The 13382-nt window shown below is 40.3% G+C and overlaps 1 protein-coding gene across 1 annotated transcript in view; it reads left to right on the top strand.

Moving 5' to 3' along the window:
* The first annotated feature begins 5626 nt into the window (after positions 1–5626).
* LOC118431374 (zinc finger protein GLIS3-like) overlaps positions 5627–13382 on the top strand; it is a 40806-nt gene continuing 33050 nt past the window's right edge. Inside the window, exons 1-2 of the mRNA XM_035842515.1 lie at positions 5627–6333; positions 7362–7682. Coding sequence (XP_035698408.1) covers positions 7382–7682 — 301 coding nt within the window. The 5' untranslated portion in view covers positions 5627–6333; positions 7362–7381. The remainder of the gene's footprint in view (positions 6334–7361; positions 7683–13382) is intronic.

The raw sequence follows: 13382 nt of genomic DNA, 5'->3' as shown, positions 1-13382 counted from the left end.
GACATCAAAAGTTCTGCAAGACATATGTTCGACGATTGTCCCAAGAACTATACAACACTGGTACTAGTACGATAAATATGACCCAGTCCCTTCTAGAGGAAGGTGTTGCAAAGAAATAAAGCTGCAATCTTCTGGAACCCAAAAGAATACAGCATTTCTATCCATTGCGCCTGATGCATACATCTCTATTTGAAGACTTTCAGTATTCAGGAATTTATCTTACTATCTACTTGAATGTCGAGCCTTCAAGGTGAAAGCTCATCCTTACTGTGATATGCACATCTAACTATAGAACCAAAGTATGCGCTAAGGACACACAATGTCGGTTCCAGTGTCAAACAAACTGACACTAAAAGTTATCTCTAGTTATTCGCATCAGACATTTCTATGGGCCGAAGAAAATAGAGTCCATTCCAAGACACCATGAGGGTTTTTAGACAATATTTATAATTAGTCTGAATTATTTTGAACAAAAGAATATCTGAGCCACAATAATTAAATTCTTTTCAAAAAATTGACTAAGAAAATACTCATCTATTTGAATTCCTTTGAATATTTTAGAAACATTTTGAAAGTAACTGTACAAAAATATCTTTATTTAGAATAATTGTGAAACCCCTGTGTGATTATTTCACATTTACAAATATTTACAAATATTTGTAAACCTTGCCAAATGGTAAAATTAGTTTATTGCCCCCATAAAAGTAAGCCCTATTGTTGCATCTGTATATTTTTAGATTTCACTGCTGGGCACTGGTGGATCCTTTGTGGTAGGCCATTGTTGCATGGCACCCAACCATACTTTGCAAGGATGAGTGAATTGCTATCTTCCCATTCCACTGGACCATTTTCAAAAAATGGTAGAAAATGGTAGAAAATGGTAAATAATGGTAGAATGCTGTTATCATTATTTAGAAACCATTAGAAGTATCCAATTCCACACCATGAACATTTCCAAAGTTTTACAGGACCAGAGAAATATTTATAAAGTTGAAACAGTGTTAAAAATATTTCTGAAGAATAAAATTTCCTAGACATACAATTACAAAACTTTAAAATCAATTCTAAACAATGGCAACAAACATCCGCATGGTGTCTTGGAATGGACTCTATCAGAAAGTTGACAAATAGGCAAATGGGGAACATCTTTCTAGAAGAGTTACCAGCTCGCTTTTGGGGTCCAAAATAGCTTGACTTCTTTTTTTTCAGCCAACAGAAGGGTATGGTATATAGTACAAACTAAAAGTTGTCTCTGTCAATGTAGAGAAAACGTGTTTACGGTCAATTATATAGATTAAATGGGAGTGATTTAACTAACGGTTACTTCATTTCCGTGTGATCATTTTTATACCTGTCTAGGTTTTTGTTTTGTTTCTACAGAGGACCTTGACATTAGTTCAGGGAAAAGACACGATCCAAGAGAAAGGTACACTTTGAAACGTTTTGCGTCATTGCCATGGAAACCAGACCACTTTCACTGCTCCGTGCCCTTGGGAAGCGAGCGCGCGAATCATGGGACACGCCAGAACATGCATATTCTGTAACCGTACCGAGACAATCAGCGTTCTTGCGTACGCCCACCTTGCTCTGGCATCGTGTGAAAATTCACACCAAAACGTCGTAATAAACCTGGCGAGACCATAAAGAAATCTCCAAGCCAGCCCCCTTATTTGTACCGAGTTTGTCCTCTAAATTCCCCTAATGATAACAGTCCACAATCTCCCATTTAGATCTAAAATATGGGCCGCAATAAAAGTTGTAAAAGACGTTCTATTGCAAATGACATTCCTAAACGCTGTGTTGTGTAAATATGCTAGCTGTAATGTATAATTTGTACAGTAGAAATGCCTAAGTTGAAGACCGCCCATAGGACGTCCCATTGAGATAGGGATGGCCACGGTGAGAAAACCGCCTTTGAGCTTAGAATTACCCCCGAATATTAGCATCTAAATCCGAGCGGTTAGTCTTGAGATTTCCATGTGAGTGGAATAGACGAAAACTGTTTTGATAAATCGGGTGGGAAAGTGTCTCAGTCTTTTCATATGGATGGACCTTCCAGCTAAGCCCATGGCTTCAGTTTCTGTAGCAAATGGGATAATTTGAGACTTATCGTCTGTTAGGAACCGACTAAAATAACTTTTTTGTTGTTGTTGAATAGGAAAAAATGCAATTTTTAACCTCTTCGTTTCATATTATCTAAACATAAAGGTAACCGATATTCAAACAAGCAAAATATTGTATATGTGTGCGACTCTGGCGTGTGACGTATTCATGTTCAAATCCACAACGCGTCGGAAAGATTTCTCGCCGGTGTTGATCATGATGACGTAATAGACCATACAAAAAACAAACCAGCGATACAAAACAGTAATTGCATCATAGTCTAACCTTCCGAAGTCTTGTTTGTCATTCCCTATCAGATATAGCTAGAGAAATATAGAAGGCGATTCGCAATTAGTTGTGGTGTTTCTGTAACAATAATGATAAAGGAAGGATGTATACAATAACGATAGCGGTTATCACAAAACACGTGCACATGACTGTCCTTCTCTAGAGTAAGGCTAAACAAGGACAGTGACGATACACGGTATGGTATCTCAGAGTCGGAATGCGCTTCCTTAAGCTTTATCTTTGCTTTTACTTTCAAGAGGAATTGGCGTCGTCTGGCATTCTGCCTGAAGAGGCTGAAAAACATCATCAGTTGAAGAATGCATTCCTAATGATGTTTTGAATTTTTCATTTTATCTATGTTCAGATAGACATCTACGCCGAACAAAAATCTAAAAAAATCCACGTCTTACGGTAAAATAACGTTTATAAAGACGCATTTCACTTCATTTGCCTATCGAAGTGTCTGTGAACATTCTTAAACTTTGAGATCTTCTGTTTTGTGTTTTTACTAGCCTGGGTGCCATCCTAGTTGGGTTTCCGTCAACTCGAGTGCGGTTGGGGAGTGCGGCTATCGGAGCGGACGTTAGCCTAACCAGGATGGCATCCAGTCTATTTTGTACGCCTACGGGCTAGAAGCTGAGTCTGAGTTTTGAATGGCTTTGGAACGTTTTCCGAGCTGCCTTAAGACACACAAGCCGTTGAATACTGCACGTCATCAGTTTTGTTTCGAGGTAGGAAAAAACTTAACAAATCCACAACGCGTAGGAAAGATTCATCGGGTGTTGATGGGTAATAGACCATACATAAAACAAACCAGCGATACAAAAACAAACAGAAGGACACTGAACTTGTTGTTTCCCACCCAGTTGTGTTTAGACGGGGAGTGTTTACGGTTCCGCCTACCACATTAAAGAAAAGTCAACCAACTTCATGTCAGTTAAAAGAGTTGTGTTTTCAAAGGGACACCAGAACGCACGCGCGAAGAGGCCTCCGCCGCACGTGTCAGAAAAGCTATGACGCCTACTCAGTACCCAGGTACCAGGCATATAAGTCGTACAATATTCATGTCGTAAGGTTTTCATAGGGGCTTTCTAATACGGAGTACTATCTTAGTTGCTCGTGGCTCTCTCTGGTTCAATTCTACTCCTTTTTCGCTCAGTATATAGACGTGTTGCAGAAAGAAGACTCATAGAACGTTTGCGAATATCAATCAAGATGCACTGCAGACTCGGAATGCTGCTAACCTTAACCTTTACCTAAACCAAGGAGGTTATATCACATATGATATGATATAACCTCCTTGCCTAAACCCAAGGAGTTTTTGAATAAAACCGCATTGCTTAACCCTAAAGTGCTAAACCTGACTTGACCCTGTTTACAGTACATGGTCTGCACAAGGTGATTCTTTAACCTCCTTGGTCCGCATTACAACAACAACAACAACAACAGCAGCAGCAGTAAGAAAACAAAAACAAAAAACAGAAAAAAATAAACAGCAGAAAAAGAAATAAAGAGCCCTGGGTGATTTTTTTTTAGATTCACGCTTCTTACGACGTCAGGAAAAAATAAACTATTTTTGGGGAGTTGATGACCAAGCGTGGGAATCACTTTCACTGGATCTGTCAGGGGTGTTGTTAGTGCTATGATAACAGTATAACCGGCAATTTCACATTGAAATCCCTCTGTTCCTTTCAAAGAGTGCGTCAGATTTTCCTGTAAGACGGTGATAACCATTCCAAAGGAGCGCGGGGTTTCCAAGTCGTAAAAACGTCTGCTTCTGAGACAATTTACGACGTTCCCGCCCTTTTTTCGCGAAAGAAATTTCGATTTCTTATTTGATTAACAATTCGCGATGCGTCACGCCCAATGACTGATCTGTTATGATGATTTACACATAGAGTGGAAACAATCCCAAAGTCAGGCCGACAAGGATTCGTTCTTTTGTCATGCGAACTATATTCACGGCCATTTGAAGGAAACCCTACTAGTACTTGGTAAACTACGATACCTGCCATTTACAGTTAAGCCTACATTACAGGTAGTTTTCTCTTACGGAAAGTACCGTTTTTTTTAGTCAAGCGTACTAGTATACAAACTTGTAATTGACTAAATGAACAAAGTATCATGCGTAAGTGTTGTCTTTTTTCAATGCATATCAAATAAAACATACCCTCTACATGACCCCAGTAGCCGCAAATCCAGTCGTTATAGCTGTTGCCCAACTACATGTACTAGTATGATCCCTACGCCGAGACCTCACGTTGGCAATATGTATGGACCAGTTGGGCCGGAGAACTAAGCTACTACTAGGCTGGTTTTAGGCTATATAGAGCCTGCTATATAGCTAAGTCCGTAGTATCTACCAGTCACTTTGTTTGGCTGAAAGCCGTTGAAAGGTAGAATTTGACCAAGGAGGTATAACCTCCTTGATTTGACCAAATCATAAATCTTGGAAATTATTCAACTTTATGACCTGCTATCACCGCTTGTAGATCATTCAGTCCATTTGTCCAAATTCTGCTATTTTTCAGCAGAAAAAGGAGTCTGGTAATGACTACTCTATCACCAACGAGCTTACAAACTCCTTGCCATGACCCTAGTAGTAGTACCTTGTCGGACGCGGAGTATGGTCTATTGGCGTCCAACAATTTGATCAACATATTTTCCATTGTTTGTAAGAAAAGGACTGCAATATTTGTACAATGACGGCGGTCGGCGCGTGCACTATAGACTACAAACAGATCCCGGATGGGAGACTTGTCCAGACAAATCCTTGCGCGGCTCACAGGTGCTTTTAGTGGAAAGGGCACCGGCGGCTGGGATATCCGAGCTGTGACGTCACGTCGGCGTCAACGGAAGTTCTGATGCTGGTTACCTGCGCAAGAGAAAGGGAGGATAAAACGCGCAGAGGATTAATAGCTATCATAAAGATCAGCTCCACTTAGGGTTAATGGCGGAAAACGGCATTATACTTAATTCTTAAATCTCAATACATCTCTTTACTTTGAATGTTCAAACAAACCGCATAAGAAACTACGTATGCCTAGAGATGTCAGGAACGTGATATAACTGTATATATATTACTGAAGAGGACGCCTGACTATTCATTTTGTAGTCATGGTTTGGATTGAGCAACGAACACACTAAATACTTTTCTTTTTTCCATCTTAACATATTTTGAAAATTACCTATTCATCAAACGTTTAAAAACGATAGTTCAAATTTCAAGAATGCATTTGGAATCATATAGACCGACGCCAGTTCAGTGGATGAATATGCTGCCCTTTGTCGAATAAATATTGTATTATGATTTTTCTAACTTTCCAGTTGACTTCGTCCGTTCGAATGCCTTTACAATATGCGCATTAGAGAAACAAATTGCGTTTCCCCAGGTAATAATCGTGTAATAAGGTTTCATCCTCTGGGAATCACTTTCACTTTCACTGGGATATCAGTGATCGTGGGAATTTGGCCATTTTTGATAAAACGTCTCCAGGGACTTTTGGAAGAGCGCCATTTTGACTTTCCCTATGGGGAATGTTCGAAGAATCTATCTACAATTTTCGACAATTTGATCCCGATAAAACACACCAGTCCTGCAGTCTGCAACTCTTTGTCATATTTCATCTCGCAGAAATTGTTATATATTGTTGTAGAGAAAGAAAAACGATATTTCAAATTTGACCCCAACACCCCTCTGCTCTACTCAGGTGTAGGTTTCTACAAGACGCGCGCTGATTGGTCGATTCGGTTCCCCTAGTCCCGCATCACTAATGACCCCCTGTAGGCCTCGGCGCGGACTCTGGTCCCAGATTTCCCCACAACAGTGGCGGAAGCAGCTCGCATTTTGCACAAGATCCTCCGTCCTACGGCCCGTAACAACCCTGCCAGTCTCCAACGATGTTACTAGGAGTTGCTTGGAGTAGCTGAACCGAGTTGTCGGTAGGTGAAAAACCCTGATCGTAGCTAGCGAGGCGGGTAAGGCGGCGGTTGTGGGCAAGAGTCCCCGAGTAGAGATGACAGTCTTCCCTGCTACCTGTTGAGCACAGCTCGGTGTGTTTCTGTCCGGGAAACTTTGACAAGTTTGTGTCCTCTGTCGCTTCGCTGCCACTTCTCAAGCAAACCTTAAAGCTTCCGACTGTTGTACCGACTCCTGCCGTACCCCGTGGGTCGCGACCAGGGCCTGCCAGTGCCGTGTTGTTGTGTAGTTCGGGGGAAAGTTTGCAGACGACGGCGGACAGGAAGCACGCCGGCGGTGTGGCGTGGTGTTGGCGCCCGTGGAACTCGGCGTGTTTACCCGGGGATAGTTAAACCATTAGTCGCGAGGTGTCAGCACTGGTTCGCATGTCACTGTTGCTAAGTGTGGGTCCCCTCCCCCTTAAGTGCCGTACCTTAAGTCTTTTCTCAAGGTGTGTGGTGTCTTGAGAACACGCACGCACGCACTCACCTGTCCTGTTGGGCAGGTAACGGGCCCACGGCCGGACAGGTGTCAAATCTTGAACTTCCAGGCACATTCCGTTACACCTGGCCAGGTAAGAACAGGCAGGAACGTCCACTACACAAGCAGCCCGTCTGTCCGTGCAGTTGTACTTCCGTAGCATGAGTGTAGGCTGGGAAAATAGCGCAGAAATAGGTTAAAAACAGACTTATGCAATGTCTTCTTTTCTATCTACTAATGTTACATGTGTGCATTTGAAGATGGCCAGAGCTTAATTAAGGTTTTTAACTAGATTTGTGGAGCTTTGCCAACATTCTACTGTATATGATTTTCAGGTGCTGGAAGTTTTGATTTTTAGTTTTTTTTTTTCAAATTTAGTTTTGATGGGTTTGGAAGTTTGTGGGTTGGGAAAATGTTGTCCTGCGTGATCTGTGTACAGTGTACTGGAAATGGATAGCATGTCTGCCATCTTTTTAACAGGGACGAAAGGTGTACGCTTTCGATTGATCGCATATCGTTTTCCCTGCCCCAGCCTGATCCAGTGTTGTCAACATGAATTCTGGGCGCGGGTCGAGTCAGGACCAGTCCAGCCCCAAAGGACAAGGGTTTGGAGGAAAGGAAATCCCTGCACTGCGGATCCAGCCCGAAACGCCCTGTCCTCCGTCCAACAATGCCACTCCTGTGCCCGTGTCCGTTCCAAATGGAACACCGACGGAGAAGGAGCGAAACTTTTCCCTACCGGCGCTACCGCTACATCACAAGCCTCTACAGAAGCACAACTCGCGCCCCTTCCCGAATCCATCCGGACCGACACGCATCTCTACTGATAATATCCATCTGAAAGGAAAGAAAGGTGAGAATTATGACACACTTCTTCTGTTTCTTAAACAACAGTTAAGTATAAAAGGCATATAGCATAATTACACCACTTTCATACAGCATAGATGGGTAGTTTTTCATGATAACAGCATCATTTGCATCCCAAAATGGCCCAGGGTAGTTCAGAATTTCCAACTCAAGGGGCAGGAGTACTTGGAAAAACAAGGGAGTGTTTACCTAACTGTGGTGGAGGATGCTCTGTGTGTGTGTGTCTGATGATCTGATACAATACTGATACACTTCATACCATGCGATCATCCCTTTTGCAAAGATGCCCATTGTGGAAAAAGTCACACTTTTCTGATGACCAATGCTCTGATCCAATTCAATTGTTAAACAGGTACTAATACAACACACCCAAGCCTAAGATTAATGCAAGCAATCTATTTGTTCTTTGCATAATGTTTATGAATTGCATAATGTTCAACATTGGCCTTACCAAGGTTTTCTGTACCATGCACAGAACAGAAGGCTTTGCTATTGTAAGCCTTAAGGTTCTTTTTATGAAGAAGTTTTGTATCCATTTGTGTAGTATAAATTTTCATTCATTTGGCTCTACAACTCGATACCCTCTTGTGAAGTCACCACAAACATCAGGAATATGCAATTAGGACCGTGTAGGGAAAACACTGGGGAACCCACCCGACTGTTCATACCAAAGGCATGTTGCTCTTTTCTTCCGTAAGAATGGAGCGTAAGTTATCGCGACAGGAAGTCGCCTTTTCTTTGTTAGTTTACAGCGAGGAGCTGTAGTTCTCCCCGCATAGCTCCTATCCAAGGAGAGTAACTCTGGGAGACCGGGTTAGGTGCTGGAGGGTGTCGTGAGCTGTGCCCAAAACCCCCCATGTTTTAACGGGCACCAAAAATATCTACGGTCTTTAAGGAGGTCATAAACGTGCAGTATATTTTGTATCCTCTACAAAGGCCACTTTTACGGGAATTTACAAATAAGTATTCCGTATTGTCTGTTTCTGTTACACACATTCCGGCTCCTATTGGCTCTGTGTTGATGTATAGGCAAACAACTTAACAAGCGCACAGAAAAAAATAATGACGGAACGCTTTTTCATGTTTGCTAATAATAGAGAATGAGACATTTTGTTGAAAATAGAAAGCAAGGCATGGCCAGTTTCCTATGACGTAATGTGAGGATTGGGTCATCACTCTTGTGCCCGGTGTCTAGTGGTCTTCAAGTATCCGCCTCTTGAATCGTGATGAATTCTGTCTCTCTTCAAGAGTGGGTTTGCACGGCCCTGCCGACTGCCACCCGATTCTCCCATGTTTGTTGATCCCTTCCCTTTCATGCTGGAGCACTGGACATGTTTTATTAATAGGAAGAAAAACATTCACTCCTTTGTGGGTTTGCCTCCGCCTGATTTCTATTTGTAAGGCCAAGTTTTTTCTCTCCTTTTTTTGTCCCTTTTCCATCATAAGCATTAACGATTTAGGTGGCGTGTTGGGTTTTGTTGTTGTTGTAAGGGAATCCCTACGACATAGTGTAGGGACCTGCACTTTGACAGGATGCAGGATAGGTTTCAAACAAATTGAAGGAAAATTCAATAGTGTTCCTGCCCAAACCCTGCATTACATAGGCAGCAACAAGGATATGTTGAAAGGAGTTTTTTGTTCAGGTGACTCGAACAACGGAGAACAAAAACAGTATTGGTTTAGCAAAGTTGCAAGGTAATAAGTAACCCCTAACACAAAACTTTTATGCATGAAATTTTGAACCGCACTCTTCGGCAAATAGAGGGAGAGAATATGATTAATTATTAATTTCTGTAATAATTGTTGTGTTGAGTATTTCTTGCTTGATGCATGGCTGTTGAAAATTGCAAATATTTGACAGTGGATTAGTGATCCAAACGTTCAGCCGGTCATGTAGATTATCAACTTGGATTGTTCAGTGTTCTGGTTGTGCACACCTGAATGATGTTCTATTTCTTCATGTGTCTTTGTTACCTGATTAATATTATACAGAATGCACTTAAAAAGTAGACTTGCTTCATATGTGAAAAACATGATAATCAGATGATCATTCAACTTGCATGCTGTGGCTAAATAGAAGAAAATCATGAGAAGGAAAAGATTGTACTTCTATTTCATATGAAATTTTGCATCATAATGACAAAATTTTTATTGGTATAAATAATGTCATATAAGTCAAAGATGCGTTCTGTTTCTAGTGTTTCTATTCTTTGCTTTGAAAACTTTGAAATTAGAGGATAAGATTCATAATTATGTGGAGTTGTGAGACATGGTAAAAAGTAAAAGTGTGAATTTAAACTCTTCTTTGTCTCACCATCTAGAACACTACAGGATAGTCTGTCTGGACCTGTTTTAAGTGTTCAACAAGTGGTTCTACAGTGTTACTGTATCCCTTTCATGTCAGGACAAGAACTGGAATGAAGTATATGTCTGAGTGTCATTCATTCCTTTTATCTCAAAAGTAAAAGGGTCAGGGATTAAGTACAACATTAGGCCACATAATGAGAGGAAATAGTAACATGTGGCAAGTAGTTTTGGAGATCGATTGAGATATAATTTGATCGATAGAGTCGTAGGTGTCACTTTCAAAAGACATGTTATACTTATAGACAATTATAATGACAAGGTATTTCAAACTCAGTATCCAGACTGATCGCAGTAACCTGATTTATTTTAGTTGCATCTTCTGTTTTCACCAATTCTAAAGCTCTCTCACAACATTTATGCTGCATTGGTTCTTCGGAAGATATAAATATTACTTATTTGCGGGTTGGCAACTCTGCTCTTGTCATGTCAACTATGAGCTGCTCTTCTCCTTGCACTGTCTGAGAAAACTGTAAATATATAGATGATGCCTGCAGTTATTCAGGACACCTTTTGTTGCTGGCATGACTTGTACTAAAAGTAATACCATATTATTACAGCAATAACTGTGTCTCAAACATCCAACCCTAAACAATGATACCGATCATTATATAGGCCTTGCTATCTCTTATGAGGCTTCTAGGAATGTTGGTTACCAGGACAATAATTGTTGATAGGAGAATTCTTATCAAGTATGCCTGTGGAATGTGTATGTTTGTGGAGCGTAGCCTACATGTAATTGTGATGTATAGACCAGGACTGATATGAACTCTGATTAGAGGTGGCTTCAAATTGATGCAAATTTTTTCAATGAAATGTGCTTGGTTCCCCAACAAATACAAAAAGTTTTTGACTTTTTTTTTGACGGTTTTGATTTTTTTCCCATCACATAATTGATATTGCTGTCAGTGACTTACTACAAGTACAACTGTCTCTGTTTTCCACAAACAAAGTTGATTGGCTTTGAAAATGTATATAGCTTAAAACATCGAAATGAATTTTTTTTTTCAATTTGGATACCAATATGTCTTTTTAGAAAATGTTTCATTTAAGTCAAACAATTATCCGCATGAAATAAATTATGTATGGCTCCTCAAATATCTATTTTCCTCTACAAAGTATAAAAATACACAAAACATTATTTCTAGAACCTGATAGAAAAAGTCAACTTTTATTGGGGGGAAAAGTTTGGTGCTTATAACACTCACGTTTCTATGCGCGTTGAATTGTTGTGTTCACAAGAACTGAGGGCTGCAGACACAGACAATTACTGACAGCCCTGACGACATAACGTTCTAATGTCCTATATAAAGAGCCGCTAGATATGAATATTCATTACATTTCTTGGTCTGTTTTTCTGGCATAAGGTATAGAAAAACAACAGCAATGGTGATAAATTGAATGTTACGAGGTGATGAAATTTAAAAAGATAAATTGTGACGGAAATTATTTTTTTATAGCCAAATTGCTTCACAATATTCTCTGTGTTTCACTGGAATATCGTATAGAGCAGCAACGATAGCAACAACAATGGCGATAAATTGAATGTTACTAGGTGAGATGTAATTCAAAGAAGACAAATCGTGAAGGAAATTCTGTTTTTAAAGCCATACTTGACAATGTTCTCTGTGTTTTACTGGAATTTTGTACAGAGCAGCAACAACAGTGGTGATAAATTGTACACTACAAAGTGATAAAATTTGATGAGGAATTGTTGTTTTTATTCCTTTACGACTGGTGGCTGGTTTGTTTTCTTAATGAGTGTGTTTTGAGTGTTCACACCTTCAGTGCTGGTGTGTTTGTAGGAGGGATTACCAGATGTTGGGTAGGGTGGGGAGACATGCCTGTAAGGCACTCTACAACCATTACTGTGCCAGTCTCACACACCTAAAGCTGTCCGGCAAACACTGACAGACTTCCTAACGGCAACATGGTCGCTGGAGTAACGCTTGGCCAGGGCTGACTCCAGCCTCTATCAGGCTCAACAGGTCGCTGGAAAAATAGGCCAAATAAGATAGAAAACATACCAGAGTACATACATGTGTAGATGGCCAAGGAGTACAGTTTTAGCCTGGTATCCAACTGTATTATAGCTCCCGAGTCTCTTCTGTCCTCTCTGCAGAGATACGATATGGATAGCAGAGAGGACAGAAGAGACTTGGGAGCTATAATACGGTCGGATACCAGGCTAGTACAGTTTGTGACCATAGGACCATCTAACTCCTCTGGCGTGTTTTCTGTCTTATTTGGCCAATTTCTACTACTTTTCCAGCGACCTGTGAAGCCTGGTAGAGGCTATCCAGGACCTGGCCCCCTTCCTGGAAATTTGCTTGTTGAGACGAACAAAAATTCCATCCCAAAAATCTGAACTTCAGTACATGAAATTGATGAAAATGTGTTTCATAAGCTTAAAATGACAGATTGTACAAGAAAAATCAACACCATTAGCTCCAAAACAATCAGTAGGACGGAAAAAAAAATTAAGCTGGAGACAGCCCTGCTCCAAGCAGATGTAGAGGTTGGGCTTTATGCCAAATAGGAAAGTTACCCCATTAGCAGAAGAGTGGTAAACCTGAGCCAGCCTATTAATTACACCATAGCTGAAATGCTAAAACGTTGTTGAGTTATTGTTGGTGTTTGGGCTCTGTATGACTTTCATTTGCAATATTTAGCTGCCATAAAGAATGTTTACAAGTGGGTTCAAATCTAATGTAACCTAAACTAGTATTTGAAAACCTTAAGCCTGAACGAGAAATGCATGACCTATAACCACTTTTCCGTAATGTATCGTAGAAGAATGTGTTAAGTAAGAAGCCCCAAAATGTTAAAAATATTTTCAGAAAGGTTATAACTTACAGAGTTGAAAGGGATACAATAGATACTTATTGCATTAAATGGAACAACAAATAACTTTTATTTTTTTTAACAAAAACCTTTCTCAGAAAGTTACAGAAAACACACATTACATTTTATTTCTTCTGCACAAACCCTTCACTAATGTTACTGAATCTTCCCCAAAGCAACAACCACCTGTTAATGGTTTGTCCCCATTCCTTTGGAAACCTGTTTGTCAAACTTATTGAGAAGCATATTCAGCAGGTGCTTCCCTTGTAATACTTTGTTCGGATAGATATACGACTCAAATCAAAAACTGCACTTTATCATAGTATTCGCTGTGGGGGACATTTGCTCTGTATTAAGTTTGTCAGTGAGTACGTGGTAATAAAACAAACTGTTCAGTTGTAAATCTTACGTTTTTGATTGGAAAACGAAAAGAATGATATATGCAACTATTCTTGTTCACTTCAATTGTATTAGGCAC

This window comes from Branchiostoma floridae, chromosome 15, assembly GCF_000003815.2.
Source record: "Branchiostoma floridae strain S238N-H82 chromosome 15, Bfl_VNyyK, whole genome shotgun sequence".
NCBI classification, from domain to species: Eukaryota; Metazoa; Chordata; class Leptocardii; order Amphioxiformes; family Branchiostomatidae; genus Branchiostoma; species Branchiostoma floridae.
This window is presented reverse-complemented; position numbering and strand designations above follow the sequence as displayed.